Source organism: Octopus sinensis, linkage group LG17 (assembly GCF_006345805.1).
Source record: "Octopus sinensis linkage group LG17, ASM634580v1, whole genome shotgun sequence".
Taxonomy (NCBI): Eukaryota; Metazoa; Mollusca; class Cephalopoda; order Octopoda; family Octopodidae; genus Octopus; species Octopus sinensis.
Genome location: NC_043013.1, coordinates 24896023 through 24911358, shown reverse-complemented (window position 1 = coordinate 24911358; position 15336 = coordinate 24896023). Strand labels below are relative to the sequence as shown.

At 40.3% G+C, this 15336-nt stretch overlaps 1 protein-coding gene and 1 long non-coding RNA gene across 8 annotated transcripts in view; one reads left to right on the top strand and one right to left on the bottom strand.

Annotated features, from left to right (window-relative positions):
• LOC115221077 (transient receptor potential cation channel subfamily M member-like 2) overlaps positions 1-15336 on the bottom strand; it is a 151886-nt gene that overhangs the window by 54253 nt on the left and 82297 nt on the right. For all 6 annotated transcript variants that reach the window (XM_036510452.1, XM_036510455.1, XM_036510451.1 and 3 more), the window contains exons 12-15: positions 14350-14400; positions 13060-13156; positions 10763-10851; positions 8390-8490 (exon numbers count right to left, since the gene is read on the bottom strand). In XM_036510452.1, coding sequence (XP_036366345.1) covers positions 8390-8490; positions 10763-10851; positions 13060-13156; positions 14350-14400 — 338 coding nt within the window. The remainder of the gene's footprint in view (positions 1-8389; positions 8491-10762; positions 10852-13059; positions 13157-14349; positions 14401-15336) is intronic.
• The window catches only part of LOC118766755, a 39800-nt gene that overhangs the window by 4603 nt on the left and 19861 nt on the right, over positions 1-15336 (top strand). Inside the window, exon 1 of one of the 2 annotated variants that reach the window (XR_005002667.1) lies at positions 167-194. The exons of the other annotated variant lie outside the window; for it this stretch is intronic. This is a non-coding gene — a long non-coding RNA (uncharacterized LOC118766755). Of the gene's footprint in view, positions 1-166; positions 195-15336 lie in introns of those variants that run through there. 2 annotated transcript variants of the gene reach the window in all.

Genomic DNA, 15336 nt, shown 5'->3' with positions numbered 1-15336 from the left:
TCTTGCTTTCCTGTTGTCTGCCAAACAAACACACACACTACATATTTGTTCTTCATTCATTTATTACCGTTCTTAAGACAGAGAGCTGGTAGAATCATTAGCATGCCGGGCGAAATGTTTAGCGGTATTTTGTCTGTTTTTACATTCTGAGTTCAAATTCCACGGAGGTCGACTTTCCCTTTCATCCTTTCAAGGTTGATAAATTAAGTACCAGTTGTGTACTGGAGTTGATCTGATCGCCTGGCCCACTCCTCCCAAATTTCAGGCCTTGTGCCTAGAGCAGAAAAGATTATTATTATTACTATTATTGTTATTATCATTATTATTACTATCATTATCATGATTATTCTTATTATTAATAAGGTGGTGAGCTGGTAGAATCGTTAGCACGCTGGGTGAAATGCTTAGTGATATTTCATCTGTCTTTTATGTTCTGAGTTCAAATTCCGCCGAGGTTGACTTACCCTTTCATCCTTTCAGGATTGATAAATTAAGTACCAGTTGCATACTGGAGTCGATCTTATCAACTGCCCCCCTCCCCCAAAATTTCGGGCCTTGTGCCCAGAGTAGAAAAGTTTACTGCTTTTATTTGACATGAGTTAAAAAACAAATATAGTGTGTGTGTTTAATTGGCAAAAAAAAAAATACTGTCCTGAAATACAACAATATTTGACAGTTTATAATCAGTCAGTTTTGGGTGGAGTGATAGAGTATGGCTTAGTGGTAAGGGTATTTGACTGCCAATCATAAGGTCATGAGTTTGATTCCTGGTGTTGCATTTGTGTCCTTGAGTAAAACACTTTATTCCATGTTGCTCCTGTGCACTCACTGGCCAAAATGAGTAGTACCTGTATTTCAAAGGGTCAGCCTCATCATACACCGTGTCCTGCAGAATCTCTCTGAGAACTACATTAACCCTTTAGTATTCACTGTAACACTGTCAAATATAATGTTTGTTTATTTATATTGTTTAACAATATAAATGAATTTAACATGTACTATCTTGTAGTTTAGATAGTTTCATGTGATTGTTTAATTTTAGAATGACATTGTAGGGTTTGAGTGAGATGTATGATCTGGCCAGTTTCAACATAAAACAGATTAAACATTTTGGTCGGATATGGCTGGTTTGAATGGTGAAGAGTTAAGAGTATGTATGTCTGTGGAATACTCAGCTACTTGGAAGCTAATTTCACGAGCAGGCTGTTCTATTGATTGGATCAACTGGAACACTCGTCATCATAGCCAACTCAATGCCAGTTTTATTGGGTAATCTATTTAAGAAGCCCCTGTGATTTTTTATCTGAAGAACATATGGACACTCAGCAGTCGCTTGATTAGTTAATACAGTGGTTCCCAAACTGTGGTCCGTGGACTCCCGGTGGTCCTCAAAGGTAGTACTGAAGGGTCCTTGAACTAAATTCAAAATTTCATAAATATATATAGAAGCACAATTAAAGGTTACAAACCTCATTCAAGGATAGCAGAATCCTATGAAAGTACTGGTTAATTACCTATACAAAGAGTATTGAACATTATATCTAATACTTCACTGCAAGGTAACTATTTAAACTGTGGTTTATATATATTTTATTTATCATAATAATAAGATGAGAGAATAGAGAGGTAATTAATGAATTACTATTTATTAATTAATTACCTGATCAAAGAGGGTGCCGAAAGAGATCAAAGAGGAGTCCCGACCGAGATCAAAGAGGGTGCCGAAAGAGATCAAAGAGAATTCCCGAAAGAGATCAAAGAGGGTAACGAAAAAGATCAAACAGGGTACCGAAAGAGATCAAAGAGGAGACCCGAACGAGATCAAAGAGGGTGCCGAAAAAGATCAAAGAGGGTAACGAAAAAGACCAAAGAAGGTGCCGAAAGAGATCAAAGAGGGTGCCGAAAGAGATCAAAGAGGAGTCCCGAACGAGATCAAAGAGGGGTGCTGAACGAGATCAAAGAGGGTGCCGAAAGAGATCAAAGAGAAGTCTCGAAACAGATCAAAGAGGGAAACGAAAAAGATCAAAGAGGGCGCCGAAAGAAATCAAAGAGGAGTGCCGACAAAGATCAAAGATGAGTGCCGAAAAAGAACAAAGAGGTGTGCCGACAAAGATCAAAGAGGAGTGCCGACAAAGATCAAAGAGGAGTGCCGACAAAGATCAAAGAGGAGAGCCGACAAAGATCAAAGAGGAGTGCCGACAAAGATCAAAGATGAGTGCCGACAAAGATCAAAGAGGAGTGCCGACAAAGATCAAAGATGAGTGCCGACAAAGATCAAAGAGGAGTGTCGACAAAGATCAAAGATGAGTGCCGACAAAGATCAAAGATGGGTGTCGACAAAGATCAAAGAGGAGTGCCGACAAAGATCAAAGAGGAGTGCCGACAAAGATAAAAGATGAGTGCCGACAAAGATGGGTGTCGACAAAGATCAAGGAGGAGTGCCGACAAAGATCAAAGAGGAGTGCCGACAAAGATCAAAGAGTAGTGCCGACAAAGATCAAAGATGAGTGCCGACAAAGATCAAAGAGGAGTGTCGACAAAGATCAAAGATGAGTGCCGACAAAGATCAAAGATGGGTGTCGACAAAGATCAAAGAGGAGTGCCGACAAAGATCAAAGAGGAGTGCCGACAAAGATCAAAGATGAGTGCCGACAAAGAGGGGTGACGACAAAGATCAAGGAGGAGTGCCGACAAAGATCAAAGAGGAGTGCCGACAAAGATCAAAGAGTAGTGCCGACAAAGATCAAAGAGGAGTGCCGACAAAGATCAAAGAGGAGTGCCGACAAAGATCAAAGAGGAGTGCCGACAAAGATCAAAGAGGGTGCCGAAGGAGATCAAAGACGGTGCCGAACGAGATCAAAGAGGAAGTGCCGAAAGAGATCAAGGAGGAGTGCCGACAAAGATCAAATAGGAGTGTCGACAAAGATCAAAGAGGAGTGCCGACAAAGATCAAAGATGAGTGCCGACAGAGATCAAAGATAGGTGTCGACAAAGATCAAAGAGGAGTGCCGACAAAGATCAAAGAGGAGTGCCGACAAAGATCAAAGAGGAGTGCCGATAAAGATCAAAGAGGAGTGCCGACAAAGATCAAAGAGGGTGCCAAAAGAGATCAAAGAGGAGTGCCGACAAAGATCTAAGACGAGTGCCGACAAAGATCAAAGAGGAGTGCCGACAAAGATCAAAGAGGGTGCTGAAAGAGATCAAAGAGGAGTGCCGACAAAGATCAAAAGGAGTGCCGACAAATATCAAAGATGAGTGTCGACACAGATCAAAGAGGGGTGCCGACAAAGATCAAAGAAGAGTGCCGACAAAGATCAAAGAGGGTGCCGAAAGAGATCAAAGAGGAGTGCCGACAAAGATCAAAGAGGAGTACCGACAAAGATCAAAGAGGAGTGCCGAAAGAGATCAAGGAGGAGTGCCGACAAAGATCAAATAGGAGTGTCGACAAAGATCAAAGAGGAGTACCGACAAAGATCAAAGATGAGTGCCGACAAAGATCAAAGATAAGTGCCGACAAAGATCAAAGATAGGTGTCGACAAAGATCAAAGAGGAGTGCCGATAAAGATCAAAGTGTAGTGCCGACAAAGATCAAAGAGGAGTGCCGACAAAGATCAAAGAGGAGTGCCGACAAAGATCAAATAGGGTGCCGAAAGAGATCAAAGAGGGTGCCGAACGAGATCAAAGAGGAAGTGCCGAAAGAGATCAAGGAGGAGTGCCGACAAAGATCAAATAGGAGTGTCGACAAAGATCAAAGAGGAGTGCCGACAAAGATCAAAGATGAGTGCCGACAAAGATCAAAGATAGGTGTCGAGAAAGATCAAAGAGGAGTGCCGACAAAGATCAAAGAGGAGTGCCGACAAAGATCAAAGAGGAGTGCCGACAAAGATCAAAGAGGAGTGCCGACAAAGATCAAAGAGGGTGCCAAAAGAGATCAAAGAGGTGTGCCGACAAAGATCAAAGACGAGTGCCGACAAAGATCAAAGAGGGTGCTGAAAGAGATCAAAGAGGGTGCTGAAAGAGATCAAAGAGGGTGCTGAAAGAGATCAAAGAGGGTGCTGAAAGAGATCAAAGAGGAGTGCCGACAAAGATCAAAAGGAGTGCCGACAAAGATCAAAGATGAGTGTCGACAAAGATCAAAGAGGGGTGCCGACAAAGATCAAAGAGGAGTGCCGACAAAGATCAAAGAGGGTGCCGAAAGAGATCAAAGAGGAGTGCCGACAAAGATCAAAGAGGAGTACCGACAAAGATCAAAGAGGAGTGCCGAAAGAGATCAAGGAGGAGTGCCGACAAAGATCAAATAGGAGTGTCGACAAAGATCAAAGAGGAGTACCGACAAAGATCAAAGATGAGTGCCGACAAAGATCAAAGATGAGTGCCGACAAAGATCAAAGATAGGTGTCGACAAATATCAAAGAGGAGTGCCGACAAAGATCAAAGTGTTGTGCTGACAAAGATCAAAGAGGAGTGCCGACAAAGATCAAAGAGGAGTGCCGACAAAGATCAAAGAGGGTGCCGAAAAAGATCAAAGAGGGTGCCGAAAAAGATCGTGAATATTTGGAATGTCAGGAATGTCTGGAATGTCAGGAATGTTTGGAACGTGAGGAATGTCAGAGATCAAAGACGGTGCCGATAGAGATCAAGGAGTGTGCCGACAAAGATCAAATACGGTACCGACAAACCGGTTCAAACTGGATCAAGCATGATCAAACCGGTTCAAATGTCAGGAATGTCAGGAATGTCTCGAATGTCAGGAATGTCTGGAATGTCAGGAATGTCAGGAATGTTTGGAATGTCAGGAATGTCTGGAATGTCAGGAATGTTTGGAGTGTGAGGAATGTCAGAGATCAAATACGGTGCCGACAGAGATCAAAGAGTGTGCCGACAGAGATCAAAGATTGTGCCGACAGAGATCAAAGAGTGTGCCGACAAAGATCAAAGCAGGTGCCGAAAGAGATCAAAGAGAAGTCTTGAAAGAGATCAAAGAGGGTAACGAAAAAGATCAAAGAGGGTGCCGACAGAGATCAAAGAAGAGTGCCGACAAAGATCAAAGATGAGTGCCGACAAAGATCAAAGATGTGTGCCGACAAAGATCAAAGAGGAGTGCCGACAAAGATCAAAGATGAGTGCCGACAAAGATCAAAGTAGAGTGCCGACAAAGATCAAAGATGAGTGCCGACAAAGATCAAAGAGGAGTGCCGACAAAGATCAAAGGGGAGTGCCGACAAAGATCAAAGAGTAGTGCCGACAAAGATCAAAGAGGAGTGCCGACAAAGATCAAAGAGGAGTGCCGACAAAGATCAAATAGGAGTGTCGACAAAGATCAAAGAGGAGTGCCGACAAAGATCAAAGATGAGTGCCGACAAAGATCAAAGATGAGTGCCGACAAAGATGCGTGCCGACAAAGATCAAAGATAGGTGTCGACAAAGATCAAAGAGGAGTGCCGACAAAGATCAAAGAGTAGTGCCGACAAAGATCAAAGAGGAGTGCCGACAAAGATCAAAGAGGAGTGCCGACAAAGATCAAAGAGGGTGCCGAAAGAGATCAAAGAGGTGTGCTGACAAAGATCAAAGATGAGTGCCGACAAAGATCAAAGAGGAGTGCCGACAAAGATCAAAGAGGGTGCTGAAAGAGATCAAAGAGGAGTGCCGACAAAGATCAAAAGGAGTGCCGACAAAGATCAAAGATGAGTGTCGACAAAGATCAAAGAGGGGTGCCGACAAAGATCAAAGATGAGTGCAGACAAAGATCAAAGAGGGTGCCGAAAGAGATCAAAGAGTAGTGCCGATAAAGATCAAAGAGGAGTGCCGACAAAGATCAAAGAGGGTGCCGAAAGAGATCAAAGAGGAGTGCCGACAAAGATCAAAGAGGAGTACCGACAAAGATCAAAGAGGAGTGCCGACAAAGATCAAAGAGGAGTGCCGACAAAGATCAAAGAGGAGTGCCGACAAAGAACAAAGAGGGTGCCGAAAGAGATCCAAGAGGGTGCCGAAAAAGATCAAAGAGGGTGCCGAAAAAGATCAGGAATGTTTGGAATGTCAGAAATGTCAGGAATGTTTGGAACGTGAGGAATGTCAGAGATCAAAGACGGTGCCGACAGAGATCAAAGACGGTGCCGACAGAGATCAAAGGGTGTGCCGACAAAGATCAAAGACGGTGCCGACAGAGATCAAAGACGTTGCCGATAGAGATCAAGGAGTGTGCCGACAAAGATCAAATACGGTACCGACAAACGGTTCAAACTGGATCAAGCATGATCAAACCGGTTCAAATGTCAGGAATGTCAGGGATTTCAGGAATGTCTGGAATGTCAGGAATGTTTGGAAAGTCAGGAATGTCTGGAATGTCAGGAATGTTTGGAATGTGAGGAATTTTAGAGATCAAATACGGTGCCGACAGAGATCAAAGAATGTGCAGACAGAGATCAAAGATTGTGCCGACAGAGATCAAAGAGTGTGCCGACAAAGATCAAAGCGGGTGCCGAAAGAGATCAAAGAGAAGTCTCGGAAGAGATCAAAGAGCGTAACGAAAAAGATCAAAGAGGGTGCCGAAAGAGATCAAAGATGAGTGCCGACAAAGATCAAAGATGAGTGCCGACAAAGATCAAAGAGGTGTGCCGACAAAGATCAAAGAGGAGTGCCGACAAAGATCAAATAGGGTGCCGAAAGAGATCAAAGAGGGTGCCGACAAAGATCAAAGATGAGTGCCGACAAAGATCAAAGTGGAGTACCGACAAAGATCAAAGATGAGTGCCGACAAAGATCAAAGATGGGTGTCGACAAAGATCAAAGAGGAGTGCCGACAAAGATCAAAGAGGGTGCCGAAAGAGATCAAAGAGGAGTGCCGACAAAGATCAAAGAGTAGTACCGACAAAGATCAAAGAGGAGTGCCGACAACGATCAAAGAGGAGTGCCGACAAAGATCAAAGAGGGTGCCGAAAGAGATCAAAGAGGGTGCCGAAAAAGATCAAAGAGGGTGTCGAAAAAGATCAGGAATGTCAGGAATGTCAGGAATGTCAGGAATGTCTGGAATGTCAGGAATGTTTGGAACGTGAGGAATGTCAGAGATCAAAGACGGTGCCGACAGAGATCAAAGAGTGTGCCGACAAAGATCAAAGACGGTGCCGACAGAGATCAAAGACGGTGCCGATAGAGATCAAGGAGTGTGCCGACAAAGATCAAATACGGTACCGACAAACCGGTTCAAACCGGATCAAACCGGTTCAAACTGGATCAAGCATGATCAAACCGGTTCAAATGTCAGGAATGTCTGGAATGTCAGCAATGTTTGGAATGTCAGGAATGTCTGGAATGTTGGGAATGTTTGGAATGTGAGGAATGTCAGAGATCAAATACGGTGCCGACAGAGATCAAAGAGTGTGCCGACAGAGATCAAAGATTGTGCCGACAGAGATCAAAGAGTGTGCCGACAAAGATCAAAGATAGTGCCGACAGAGATCAAAGACGGTGCCGATAAAGATCAAGTGTGGTCCCGACAAACTGGTTCAAACCAGATCAAACCGGTCCAAACCGGTTTAAACCGGATCAAACCGGTTCAAATTGGATCAAGCCTGATCAAACCGGTTCAAATGTTAGGAATGTCTGGAATTTCAGTAATGTCTGGAATGTCAGGAATGTCTGGAATGTAAGGAATGTCTGGAATATCAGGAATGTCTGGAATGTTTGGAATGTGAGGAATGTCAGAGATCAAAGAGTGTTCCGACAAAGATCAAAGAGGGTGCTGACAGAGATCAAAGACGGTGCCGATAGAGATCAAGGAGTGTGCCGACAAAGATCAAAGACGGTGCCGACAGAGATCAAATAGTGTGCCGACAAAGATCAAATACGGTGCCGACAAACCGGATCAAACTGGATCAAACCAGATCAAGCCGGTTCAAACCGGATCAAACCGGTTCAAACTGGATCAAGCCTGATCAAACCGGTTCAAATGTCAGGAATGTCAGGAATTTCAGGAATGTCTGGAATGTCAGGAATGTCAGGAATGTCAGGAATATATATATAATATATATACTACTTCATTTTATTAAACACTGTAAGTATTACATCAGTTTTAAAATGTCGAGCAATCTTCAGTCACATATAGAATTTTCTAGTTAAACGGACAATGCACATTCTTATTCCTATTTCATACACACACACATAAGGATAAGCATATTAAATGGGGTCTGTGGGAAAACTCATTTAAATAAAAGGGTTGGGAACCAATGGGCCAACACTTTCATTTTAGAAATACACGACACATAAAATTCTATAATATACAAGATTTTATTTGCACTTAAGGGATTAAGGAAAAAGATTTGGAAACTGTTGCAAACAGTTATTTTTCTGATAATAATGAGGATAATGATATATATATATTTATAGACTTACTCAGCATGTTCCTGAAGTTTGATCTTTTGGTCATAATCTTTAGACCGGAGTTTCAAGGACTTGAGCAATTTATTTGCGACTAAAGCAGATGGTAAAGCCTCCTAGTAAAAGAAGCACTAAATGTTAACACATTGAAACAGGCAGAAGACGAATTAAACAACAACAATAACAATAACAACATGAAGAATGAAAATTGCTTTTGTTCTTTATTGATTAATTATGAATTTAAATGTTGAAGTGAATCTAATAGTTTTTGTGTGTTTTTAAATGGTTTATAAACACCTTCCACGCTGCAATTGTTTTTATTCCAGCACACGATTTCAGATCAGGTCACATGCTATGCAAGTACATCTCCGTAATATGAATTTTAATGTTTCATATGAAACTATATACTTCTTCCTGGAAACATCAAAAAAGTTTTAATAGGACATGGAACGATGAAAAGAGGTTGAATTATGAATGTCTGCATGTTTAAATGAGTCCATGAATTGAGTCACTCTATGCTCATTTATGCTCGGAGTGTTGAAAAAATGCAGTTTAAAATTGCATGAGTCAAATAAGCAAGCTGAGTCACATGGATAACCTGAGCTGTATGAACAAGATGAACTACATGAGCAAGCTGAGTAACATGAGTAAACTGAGCCACTTGTAAAAACCGAACCACATAAGCAAGTTAAGTTGTATGAGAAAGCTGAGCTACACGAGCAAGCTGAGCCACATGACCAAGCTGAGCCACATGACCAAGCTGAACCACATGACCAAGCTGAACCACATGACCAAATTGAGCCATATCAATCCATAAATCCATAAAGGCTTTGTATTAATTTAACTTTGTCATTTTACATTCAGTTCCCCTTGGAGTTATTTTTTGGTCATATAAAACAGAATCTCAATAAACATTCAAAGTAGTTCAAATATACAGAAAAATTATTATCTCTGAATCTCTTAATGAGAAACATTCAGTAACAATACTCTAGAGTAAAGATTATTTGCCAGCATAATGTGGTAGTCCTGGTTAGGATGAATGTTACTGTTATTTAGCCCCAAGAAACATCATCTGTGTCCTTGTATTTTCGAACAAGGGGGTTTAGCATCCCTACTCAGCACAAAGCAATATCTGTATACCCCAGTTTCTGGGTTATTTCTCTTTGTCAGTATAGAAGAACTGCTTGGCTAGAGATGGCACTGCTAAATTCGTGTTTGTGACATATTTGACTTGTAAAAATGGCAGTTTTCATTGTAGTTTGCTGTGGAGAAAAAAATTCTTGCTTTAGGTAAAAAAAAGGTGTTAAAAACACCAGCAGTCACTTCATGGCAACTTCTGGCAGAATAATGAATGCATTTCAAGTTATTTGGCTATCACCAGCATTGTGTATTGCAAAAGAGAGACCACCCTGAAAATCAGTATCAAAGCATTAACTGATTATGTGTGACACAGGCCAGGCTGGAGCCAAAGGCTGTTGTTGGCAAATGAAAGCAGTGTAACATTGGTTGAAATGTCTGTAACAGTTCTCTGCCAAAACTGGCTTTAACCCATGCCAGCATGGACAACGGATGCTAAATGATGATGATGTTGATGATGTGCCAAGAACAAAAAAATAATTATTAGGTGCAGGTATGGCTGTGTGGTAAGATGCTTGCTTACCAACTACATGGTTCGAGGTTCAGTCCCACTGCATGGCACCTTGGATCAGTGTCTTCCACAATAGTCTCAGGTCAACCAAAGCCTTGTGAGTGGATTTGGTAGGGAAAAACTGAAAGAAGCCTATTGTTATATGTGTATTTGTGTGTGTTTCTCACTCACCACTTGACAACCAGTGTTGGTGTACTTACATCACCATAACTTAGTGGTTCAGCAAAAAAGACCAATAGAATAAGTACCAGGTTTAAAGAAAAAATAAAAAGTATTGGGGGTTGATTCATTTGACTAAAAATTCTTGAAAACAATGCTCCAGTATGGTCACAGTCTAATGACAGAAACAAGAGCACTCAGAGAGTGCAAACCTCTGCCAAGGCAACACCAACATCCTCTCAAAGATTAGCCAGAGATGATTTTTAAAATGAGAATATCTGAAATATACTTGATTGCTCTCACAAACGAGAATACTAAAAATGAACCTGACCGCTCTAAAAAATTAAGTAAAAAAAAACGGAAAATTATCCAGAATCCATGTCTGGTACCAGATCGATCCCCAAATCTAATCAGTTTGTGCCAGTCATGAGGCCAAACATCCCTGGAAGTTTCATCTGAATCCATCTAGCAGTTCTTGAGATATTTTGTCCACGGACAAACAAACAAACAACAAGTAAAAGATAAAAGTAACAAATAAAAGATAAAAGACAAAATATAGTTCTTGTAACAATCTAACTTACCATTCCTTCTTTCCAAAACAGAAATGCCATTTCTTGCCGGTTTAAAAGAACTGACCATAGAAACAATTCATTTGCAGGATAATTGAATTCTGAAATATAAAATTATCATCATCAATATCTATAAAACTGAAATGCGAAAAAGTTGTTTGATTTCTTGGTTGTTTGTCTGATTTTGGGATGGGAATGGTAGATGGGGTCGGATTGATGCCAAATTTTACACTGGGGGGTAAAATGGGGTGGGCAATGGTGTGAGGAGGGTTGCAAGTTGCTTGGGGCTACTGTTTGGTTGCCATGGTGAATATGGGAAAAATTGAGTTTTATGGGATAGACAGGTTGCGCTGTTTGAATAATGGTGGCTTTTCGTGTTACTGCAGGGACTAGAGGCGGTTATCTTTCATTGTAAGTGTAAAAATTTGGGGAGTTTTGGAAAGTGGGGTAAAAGTTTTCAACTTTTAAAAAGAGTACATTTTTGCCCTATTTTTAGATTTAATATTTTTCTTTTTGCATTATTTGTTTGACATGGGTAAAAATGGCATTGTGTTAAAGGCCAAAATTTTAGCTTTCATTTGCATCATGAACCGTCAAAATATACCAGAAAAAAGTATCAAATTTCACAAAATTTTAAGTAATTTTGAGTTATTTTTGTGATTTTACGTGCACGCGTAAGTGAAAGTGAGGGAGAGTCCGAGGGAAAGGAAGAGTAAGAGAGTGGGAAAGTGAGAGAGAAAGGAGAGAGAAACAAAGAGGGAGAATGTAGCGATAAGAAACAGAAAGGAAGCAACAGAAAGTAACAACCACACCCTCACCCGTGCATAGAGCGGGTCACCTTAAGCTAGTCCCATTGTAAATTGAAATTCCATAGAAAAGTGAGGGAGAATTGAACATCGTAATGTTTTGCTGATTCTATTCATATTTTTCAGAAATTACTATTTTCTAGAATTTTCTACAACCCTGCCCCCACCACCAAAAAAAAAAAAGACTAACATGCATGAGTGGCAGTGTGGTAAGAAACTTGTTTCCCAACCGTATGGGCGTGGGCTCAGTCCCACAGTGTGGTACCTTGGGCAAGTGTCTTCTACTATAGCCTTGGGCCAACCAAAGCATTGTGATAGGATTTGGTATAGGGAAACTGAAAGAAGCCTGTCGTGTGTGTGCATATATATATATATATATATATATATATATATATACATAAATAAATGTAAAAACTTACTGCGGACAAGGTTGCTTGGCATTCAATTATAAATAAATAAGAAATACACATTAAGTACAGGACAAAATACCAAAAAGTACACAATAAGAACAGGACTTCAACAACAAGTGAAAAATATGTAAACGAGAGACAAGTATGAGACAAAATACTAAAAAAGTCTAACTCCTCTGCAATAATAATAATAATAATAATAATAATAATAATAATAATAATCCTATCTACTGGAAGCACAAGGCCTCAAATTTGGGGGAAAGGATTAAGTCAGCCCCAGTGTGTAACTGGTACTTATCTAATCAACCCCGAAAGGATGAAAGGCAAAGTCAACCATTGTGGAATTTGAACTCAGGACGTAACAACAGACAAAATACCTCTAAATATTTTTGCTGGCATGCTAACGATTCTGCCAGCTCACCCTGATGCAGTACCATGCAGTGGCTCTCATGGCTTTTGAACTTAACTGATTGGAAGTGTTATCATGTACATTGTTTTGTCTTGGTATAAAAGATGGGCTACAGCAAATATTCTGCTCAACACCACATTGATGGCATACGTTGTTCTCTCACTCAATAATAATAATAATAATAATAATAATAATAATAATAATAATAATAATATAATAATGATGATTTCATTTATTTTCCAAAAGAGCAAAGGATGAGGGTGACAATACAGAGCCAGACATAATGTGTGGGGGTTTGCTTACTTATCGACTCATCATGCCTGTTTGATTCCAGGATTGTAAAGACAGGGGAAAGAAAAAAAGATAAAATCCTTTAAAATTTGAAAGAATTTGGAGGAATTTAAAGCATGCAAACAGTACGAGTCATGTCTATAATAATTGGTGTTTTGGGAAGAGTAAACAATGATATAGATAAATGGCTGAAGGAGATTACAACGGAATGCTCAGTAGAGTTCCTACAGAAAGTTTGTCTCTTAGGGACAGTAAGGATTATCAGGAGGGTTTTAAGTACTTGAAAGACTGCTGAAAACTTGTGGATACCTAAGGTTACCCATTACCCATATAAATCCTACCTGGAATAAGACCAAATCTGAGGCAAATCAAAATAATAATAATAACAACAACCTGGACTGTTTGTTTCATAACTGTACTCAAAATAGTCGTCGTCCATCAGGAAATTGATGAGCTGAGCAACATCATTCAGGTCGAGAGATTCTTTTTCCTGAAACAAAACAGAATTTTGTACTTAAAACCTTGTAAATCAAGATTTCAAGGAGATATGTTATATATATGATTAACTACTATTGAAACCTGCAGAACTGAGAAAAACATTGCAGATGTGCGTGCAGCTGTGGAGGGTAAATCATCAAATCACCATCTGTGAGTTATCAGAGGATGTGCAGATTAGTTACAGTTCAGTTCAGTCCATTATTGCTGAAGATTTGGGTATAAGACACATGTCTGCCAAGTTTGTGCCAAAACTGTTTTCAGCTGACCAAAAAGACACTCGGGTTTCAGTTGCACAAGATCTCCCCGATTGTGTTGAGAATGATGCATACTTTTTGAAAACTTTGTGTAGACTTCTGAGCAGGTATCGACAAGCTTTAGGCAAAATTTGATGCAGGTTCTCTGTTCAACTTTCTCTGTTATGGTCGTTGTGACAATCACATGCTACACACCTTCCTTCCAAGCATTGCTGTAAACAGCAGAGGTAAGCTAGAATGTTAAAACTTAGTGTGCATGCACAGCAGAGTTCAAGGTCAATCTGTGTCAAGTGACTTCACTCTGCATGCTTTAGATTCATTACTATAGAAAGTCAGGATACATAACCACGTATATATCGTCATTATTTAATGCTCACTTTCCATGCTGGTATGGCCATGCTGGAGTATCCCTGGACTTATTCTTTGTAAGCCTGATACTTGTTTCAGTCATTTTGACTACAGCCATGCTAGAGCACCACCTTTAGTTGAACAAATCGACCCCAGGGCTTATTCTTTTGTAAGCCTAGTACTTATTCTAGCAGTCTCTTTTGCTGAACTGCTAAGTTATGGGGATGTAAACACACCAGCTTTGGTTGTCAGGCAATGATAGGGTGACAAACACAGACACACAAACACACACACACATATATATAAAACAGGCTTCTTTCAGTTCCCATCTACCAAATCCACTCACAAAACTTTGGTTAGCCTGAGGCTATAGTAGAAGACACATGCCCAAGGCGCCACACAGTGGGACTGAACCTGAAACTATGTGGTAGGTAAGCAAGCTACTTATCACACAGCCACACCGGTGCCTATACATATATATATATATATATTATATATATATATATATATATATATACTACACACACACGCACACATGTGCGTATATATTATATAGATTAAAAGAAAGGATTCTTGATATTACCTTCTTGGTGGCTAATTCAAACAGACTGTATAACCAGGAGTTTTTGGGAATCTTGAAGAGAAATGGAAAAATGAAAATTATTATATTAAGATCTGACAGAGGGGAAAACATAATAATCTTTTATTCTTTTATTTGTTCATTGGTGAGAAATACAACACAAACATAAAGACACACACATGGATAGATTGACAGGTAGACAGACAGATAGATAGATAGATAGATAGACAGAGAGACAGACAGACAGATAGATAGATAGACAGAGAGACAGACAGACAGATAGATAGATAGATACATACATACAGTTTTATAGTAGGGTTGCAATTGCAATGATTACTAATCAGAGCAATTTTTGACTTATATATATCATCTGATGACAAATTTTAATTAATGGCCAATGTACATTATTCCATTGCATTTTAAACTCATCATGCACAGGTGTAGAATAAAAATCCTCTTTAGTTTTGGAGAGATAGCCAGCTCTATGCTCTCATTCATTCACATCATCTAACTGTTGAATAGGTACAATGGTGAGGTACAGCCCATCACTGCAAACTGTTTGAGCACTGGATAACTAAAGTGTCTCATGATAGTCTCTAGCTGCATCAAGTTAAAGGTCTTCCCATTGAGAGATTCTTCAGATGGTTCCCCCCAAACAGTGGATTAAAGATCTTGAGAAGAGGACAGTAGTATTACGAACTTATTCAAGGTCGCATGGTGCCATCACCCTCTTCAACAAGATTGTGATAGAGAAAGAGTTGGCAGACTACCTGCCAACTATAAAATTTATTTCACGAGGGACCAAATTTGCAACAATCTGGTCGCTGTTTGGTACCCCGAGGAAGCTGGCAGATTTGCTAGTGAGCCCCTTGAGGGGCAAGAAATTTTGTTCCTCCCCACTTATTGTGGGAGGAGGGTGATAAAAGCCTGGGCAGGATGGATTGGTGATGTCATCTGGCAGGGTCTGGGGGATAGCAGGCCCAGGCTCTT